Genomic DNA, 7,078 nt, shown 5'->3' on the forward strand with positions numbered 1-7,078 from the left:
GGTGGAAGTTGTCCCTCGGTGGTGGAAGCTCCGTGTCCTGCATGCAGCATGCCCTGTCCGTGTCGCTCCGCGCGGCTCCGGCGCGTCCCCACGGCGCTAACCCCGTGTTGTTTGTGTGTTCCAGTTGCTTGGTTTTCTTTCGACCCCGCCTCTGCCCACGCTGACATCATCTTTTCCAATGACAACCTGACTGTCACCTGCAACAGCTATGATGACAGGGTGGTGCTGGGGAAAACGGGCTTTTCCAAAGGGCTCCACTATTGGGAGCTGTCAATCGATCGCTACGACAACCACCCCGACCCGGCCTTCGGCGTGGCACGCATCGACGTCCTCAAGGATGCCATGCTGGGCAAGGACGACAAGGCCTGGGCCATGTACGTGGACAACAACCGGAGCTGGTTCATGCACAACAACTCCCACACCAACAGGTAGGTGGGCTGGGACAGGATCTTCCTCCCGGACACCACAGCTCAAGGAAAAGCCCATGGCTTTGCCAGTGGCACCTACAGGGATGACATCAATCCTGGTCACCTCTGTTGGAGGATGTGCCCTTTCCCAAGTGGGGATCAGGCCCTGCCTGCCTGCTGCTGGCTTGCTCCAGTGTTCCTTCCCTGTTTACCACCACTCTTTCCATGGTGACTCTTCCTGTTGGCATCCCCTTCCCAGTAACATCCAGAGCTCTGCAACTCCCGCAGCAGCGTTTGCCTCGACCCGTGTGCCACAGCTCCTGCTCGTGTTCCACATGGGACTGGGGACTTGGCCTGGGGAGAGCATGGGGTCACCTTCCTGCAGCCCTGAGGGCCATTCCCTGATGGATCAGCAGGTTTTGGGTGCTGTGGCCTTGCTCCACAGTTCCACATGCTTTCCCCCATGGTTGTGTGGCTGTGGCTGTTCTCAGGGTGGCTTTTCCCTTGGGGACATCATGGCAAGAGGAGAGCAGCTCCATGGGAGGAGAGGGTAGAGGAGGAGGTTCCCAGGGAATCACGAGCATGGCTGGGATGGGAGCAGGTCATGGCCTGGCTCCTAGGTGAGCTGTGGTGTTCATCATCATCAGTCCTTGAGCTCCATGGCCTGAACCCCGAGCCTGGAGCACGGGGGACATGGAGCCACCGACCTCCTCCTCCCACAGAACCGAGGGCGGGATCACGAAAGGCGCCACGGTGGGAGTGCTGCTGGATTTGACCAGGAGGACTCTGACATTCTCCATCAATGAGGACCAGCAAGGACCTGTGGCCTTCGAGAACCTGGAGGGCCTGTTCTTCCCCGCCGTCAGCCTCAACAGGAACGTGCAGGTACGGGCTCAGTCGGGCTCTCTGGAGCAGGGCGTGACATTCCCAGCAGTGGGAAGGGGTCACCTTGCTGTCACACTGCCCCTCCTGCTGCTGTCACTGCAGTTGCTGCTCAGGAGCAGGAGCAGGAGGGTTCTCGTGCAGCAAGGGCGGCTTGGAAGGAGCTAAACTTGCACCCTAAACCACCTGTGAGTCTCCAGGATCAGGACAGGCCTCCCTGCAGCCACCAGCTCCTCGCTCCAGGTTTCTCCCTCAGGGCTGCTGAAGCACCAGGGTTCTCCAGCCCTCCTGGGGGTGGGGTTTGATAACTGTGTTTGGTGATGCTCCCCAACAAGAGCCTCAGCAGCTCCTACGGCTCTCCCAGGACCTGGATGGGAGCATCACCAGGGAGAAGAGCACCTTTTAGAGCCTGCTTTCCATTTTCCCTCTCTCCCAAGCTCTCAGCTCTCCTGAACATCACCAAGCGGTGACACCCTGAGCAAATCCGGTATTTCCATCTTTCATTTCTCTTCTCACTGGTCACATCCCTGCTGTCCCTCTGTCTCAAGGAATCTTCCACACCCTGGCTTTGGCACCTCCCCGCTGCCACTGCCTGCACCTCCAACCCTGCACGAGTGCCCAGGCACATCCAAGGACACGTTGCACATAAGGGATCATCTCAGGGTGTCGAGCATTTGGCAGGGTCTTCTGCAGTGGGTGTCAGAGCTGGAGAGGGACTTTGGAACAGAGCCTGGAGTGACAGGATAAGGGAATGGCTTCCCACTGCCACAGGGTAGGGTTGGATGGGATATTGGGAAGGAGTTCTTGGCTGTGAGGTTGGGGAGGCCCTGGCACAGGGTGCCCAGAGAAGCTGTGGCTGCCCCTGGATCCCTGGCAGTGTCCAAGGCCAGGTTGGACAAGGCTTGGAGCCACCTGGGCTAGGGAAAGGTGTCCCTGTCCGTGGCAGGGGGTTGGAATTAGATGTTGTTGGAGGTCACTTCCAACCCAAACAATTCTGGGATTTTATGATCACCTCTGTGCAAGGGCAGAGGCACCAAGTGGCCTCTCTAAATGAGGGATCCATGGATTAGGACATGCTCTGCTGTGTCTGTCAGGATCCAGGGCTTACTGCGCTGTCGCCAAGGCAGTGACAGTTTTCCAGCAGCACTGGGACAGAGCTGTGTTGGGACCATCCCAAACTTTGGGAGCATCCTTGCCAAAGTGTGCCACCCCAAGGGTCTCACAGGCAGGGGAGTCTGCCTGGCTTGGAGAAGGGCTGAGAAATGCTTAATTAGGCAACACTAAGGAAGCCCATGTTGTCTATGCTGGGTTTAGGGGTGCTGTATTAATTTGGTGTGATAAAAACGTCCTGCTGTGTGCTGGGTTTAATTCCTGCCTCAGTCCTATGCACAGCCATGAGGGACAAGGCATTTCTGGAGCCCCTTGGCTTTGAGAGTTCCCTGGGCAAGGTAGAGCCTAAATCCCCTGACAACACAGAAATCCCATGGGATGCTGATAAAAGGCTGCTAGTTAAGCCAAGCCATTTATTATGCTTCTTCAGAGGTATATGACTAATTGAAAACAACTCTAATTAGGAGGGAAATCACTGCATTTTAGACAGTTTTCTTTAAATCTGTATGTGAAGGGGGAAATGCTGCTGCTGCAATAAAAGGAGGAATTGTGCTCTCCTCCCGAATGGAAGCATTTGTGGAGGAAACTGAATTCCCCCTGTGCCACTCACCAGTGCCCGTGTGAGCACGGCCCTGTCCCCACATCCTGGTGCTGTTCAGCTTCCCCACCACAAAGGTCCTTCCTCCCACCAGCAATCAGCCTCATCTCCTCCACTGTCCCTGTCCACTCTCTGTCCCCGTCCCCACTCAGCTCAGGCCCTCTCCAAGATCTCCTGTAATGGCTTCACTGTCCTTCAGGCCCCCCATCCCCTCTTGTCCATCCCACCTGCACAAAGACCCAGCTCCTGCCATGTCCCACCTCTCTGGCAGCCAACTGTGAGATATGTACGCAGCCAGCTGGGAATGTTTGGGGCTTGGTACTGCTGGTTCCAGCAGTCCCAGTTCATGCCAGCAGCACAGAAAAGTGAGGAACAAACCAGATGCAGCCACTGCCACAGTCCTGGGGACATCCCTGCGTCTCCATTCACATCCTGCCTTCCCCAGTGCTGCTCCTGCCCTCCCTGGGGACAGTGTGCCAGCTGCCACACCACGAGCTGTCCCAGCAGGCACACTGGGACACAGCTGAGCCCCACGTCTCTCCTTGCAGGTGACGCTGCACACCGGGCTGCCGGTGCCTGAGTTCTACGCTTCGCGCTCGGCCATGCCATGAGGATGCTCCCGGAGCCGGCTGCCTCTTCTCGGGATGAGAGGAGCCAGCCTGTTCCCTCCTACAGGACAAGGCCGGCCTGCCCAGCTGCCAGATCCCTGCTCGGCCTCCGGGTCCTGCCTGCTCGCCAGGTCCCTGCTCAGCCTCTGGCCGCAGACGGGGAGGCAAATGGGGAAGGACGATCCTGGCTCTCGGCCGTCTCCGCTCTCCGGCCTCCGCGCTGTCCCGTGTGTGTGCGCTTCGCTCTTTAGCTCTCTTTGGCTGATGAAGTACCTAGGTAGCCTGAGCTGTTCTCCTGTGTCCGCTTTTAGGTTTGGTTTTCCTGATTTGAGTTGGGGTTGGGGGGGGGGGGGGCAGTTCCGTGTCTCTTTCCCCTCCCGTGGGGCCGGCCGGAGGGACCCCACCACGGGAACGCTTCCGCCCACGCCCGCCTGGTTACTTTGCAGGATATTTCTTTCCCCTGTGGCCTTTCTTGCAGAGCACCCTCGGTCATGTGTAGAGGTGGGTCCTGGATTACCAGTCAGTCTCCATGTCCTTACCAAAACACCCCGCTCTGTCCCGTGTCCCCCTGGGGCGTCTCTGTGGGGCAGGGGGTGGCCATCCTGTCCCCAGGTGCTCTGGGTGCTGGCAGGCCCTTGGTCGGGTGCCAAATGCCCACGGTGGGTTCTCCAGGGCTCACCCACACCTGGGTGCCAGCACACGCGCCACAGCCATAGACCGGAGAGTACTCGCCCGGCTCTTCGGAGATTAGTGTTTATTTTTTTATAGTTGCCATATAAAGCCTAGCCTTAAATTCAACTGATAGTGTCCTTCCAATCACCGGAGAATTCATTCTGCAGTGAGGGTCTGACAGAGAGCCCGGGGGTGGGGATGGGATGGGGAGGAAGGAGAGCTGGCCACAGCCCTGCCACGCACTCAGGAATACGCGCCTGCTGCCGGCAGCAGTTCCCGTCGGCCTCCATTCCCTACTTGACTTTCTGGTAATTCAGAGGCAGGAGAGGAACGGTGCCAGCCCCATCGCCGAGCCGAGAGCGCCTGCATGCACGTGTCCCCTCGCTTCGCTTTGCGGTCCCTGCGGAGCCGGGACGGGCAGCGGGATCGCTGCCGGCCGCGTGCCAGCATTCCCAGCCTGGCCGGAGCACCGCGGCTCCGGGTGGGACGCAACGGGAGCGCCGGCCCAGCAGAAAGACAAGTGTAAATAGCCCATTCCTTCCCGGCGTGCCCTCCTCTAGGACAGTCCCGTTCACTCCCTTGTTGCTCTAGCATTAAGTTTTCCTAATTTATTGGATGGGTGCTATCTCGTTGACTCCCACCGAGGAGTTCCCCCCAGCTGCCGGAGAGCCACGTTGCGGGACAACGCCGGGCAGCTCCTGGGTGGATTCCTGAGGAGCCCCCGTGGCCGGCTCACCTGGGGCTCCTCTCTCAGCCGTCATCCCCCGTTCTTTAGGGTGTTCATGGTGCTTCTTAGAGTCCCAGTGATTGTAAGACGTCGTCCCCCCGTTGCGCGATGGTAGCTGCACACAGCCGCTGTACTGACGAGAAGTGTCATGTTTGCTGTTCTAATAAAGGACTTTTACGAGAGAAGGGCAGAGCTTCCAGAGCATCTCTGTGCTTCAGTTCCCATCTCATCCCCCCTGGTGCACATCCCTCACTGGCCTTGTCCAGAGACAGCAGCAGAGAACGGACAGGACTCAGTCAGTGGGAGGGAGCAGGGCCAGTTGAAGAAATTCCTGGCTGTGAGGGTGGGGAAGCCCTGGCACAGGGTGCCCAGAGAAGCTGTGGCTGCCCTGTCCTTGGAAGTGTCCCAGGCCAGGTTGGACAGGGCTTGGAGCCTGGGCTAGTGGAAGGTGTCCCTGCCCATGGCAGGAGGTGGAATGAGATAGATTTAAGGTCCCTTCCAACCCAAACCATTCTGGGATTCTCTGAAACCCAGAGCTGTGTCAGCACTATGAGATGACTGAGGGACAGGGCGGGTCCTGTGCCACCATGTCCCCTTCCTGGCACAGCAGCACCCTCTCCCTGTGGTGATGCCTCAGCCAGCAAGGTCATGGAGCAGCAAGAAATAGGAGCTTCTGTTTCCCACCCTGTGACCAGGAGGTGGCCCAGGAGGGAGATGGGTCACTGTGTTACACCCCTGGGACTCGTGGGGAGCTAACCCAGGCACAGCCAGGAACCCCAAATCCAGCAGCCCCACATCCCACCCATCCTTTTCCCAACCCTTTCCTGAGTAAACTCCATCCCTTCATGAGAAGTGGTGACAATTCCCCATTCCCAAGATGGGTACTGAGCTGGGACAGTGGGAGAGGGGAGGGTGCAGCTCCCAGCCAGGGCTCCCCACTGTGCCTGCAGCCCATCAGCAGGGAAACTGGGGGGGCTGAGGGGTGACCCTGGGATATAAGGAAGGAGAGGGGAGTGACCAAGGCTGGATACAGAGCACCATCTCCCCAGGGAGATGAAATAGAGGCAAAAATGCTAAGGGAAGAGTGGAGGGGGGGCCATTTCCAAGGGAACAGCATGGACAGTTCTCCCAGGGCCGTGAGAAGGACCCGCTGCTGGGATATCAGTGCCTGCTCTGTTTGCCCAGAGTGACTCAGGAGAGGTTTTCAATGTGCAGCCTCTGAGCTCATCACGGGCTTGAGTCCAGGGCTACAGAAGAAAATGCTAATGCATGAAGTGCATCTCAGAAGGATGCTTGTTCCTTCCAGAGAGGGAATGTGCCCAGGACACCGGAGACACAGGAAACTGCATCCTCCCTGCAGCATGTAAAACCAGCCTGTAAGTCATGTACAGCACCGGGAACAGCCCAGGGCCAGAGCATCCGTGCCAATAGGACAAGGGGGAATGGTTTTACACTGACAGAGGGGAGATTTAGGTGAGGTATTGGGAAGAAATTCCTCCCTGTGCGAGTTGTGAGGGCCTGGCACAGGTTGCCCTGTGGCTGCCTCATCCTTGGAAGTGTCCAAGGCCAGGTTGGATGGAGCTTGGAGCAACCTGGGACACTGGAAGGTGTCCCTGCCCATGGCAGGGGGTGGAACTGGATGATCTTTAAGGTCCTTTCCAACACAAACCATTCCATGATTCTGTGATTCTATTACTCTCTGGATGGAAGCCTGTGCATGGATCTAATCTAATCTAACCCTGCCCTCTGGCACTGGGAAGCCATTCCCCCGTCCTATCACTCCAGGCCCTCATCCAAAGTCCCTCTCCAGCTCTCCTGGAGCCCCTTCAGGCCCTGCAAGGGGCTCTGAGCTCTCCCCGGAGCCTTCTCTTCTCCAGGTGAGCACCCCCAGCTCTCCCAGCCTGGCTCCAGAGGGGCTCCAGCCCTTGGAGCATCTCCGTGGCTCCTCTGGACTCGCTCCAGCAGCTCCACATCCTTCTGATATAGGACCCCAGGGCTGGAGGCCACTCTGCACGTGGGGTCTCACCTGAGCAGGGCAGAAGAGTAGAATTCCCCTCTCCCCTGCTGCCCACCC

At 58.3% G+C, this 7,078-nt stretch overlaps 1 protein-coding gene across 8 annotated transcripts in view; it reads left to right on the plus strand.

Moving 5' to 3' along the window:
* The window catches only part of TRIM9 (tripartite motif containing 9), a 60,027-nt gene extending 54,838 nt beyond the window's left edge, over window positions 1-5,189 (plus strand). For 7 of the 8 annotated variants that reach the window (XM_042048277.1, XM_042048279.1, XM_042048280.1 and 4 more), the window contains 3 exons: window positions 125-428; window positions 1,130-1,292; window positions 3,546-5,189. In XM_042048277.1, coding sequence (XP_041904211.1) covers window positions 125-428; window positions 1,130-1,292; window positions 3,546-3,608 — 530 coding nt within the window. In that variant the 3' untranslated portion in view covers window positions 3,609-5,189. Of the gene's footprint in view, window positions 1-124; window positions 429-1,129; window positions 1,293-3,545 lie in introns of those variants that run through there. The other variant, XR_006019477.1, reaches the window with a different exon arrangement.
* The last annotated feature ends 1,889 nt before the right edge of the window (window positions 5,190-7,078 follow it).

This window comes from Corvus kubaryi, unplaced genomic scaffold, assembly GCF_017639235.1.
Source record: "Corvus kubaryi isolate FWS band 111438036 unplaced genomic scaffold, C.kubaryi_AGA036_p1.0 66, whole genome shotgun sequence".
Lineage (NCBI taxonomy): Eukaryota > Metazoa > Chordata > Aves > Passeriformes > Corvidae > Corvus > Corvus kubaryi.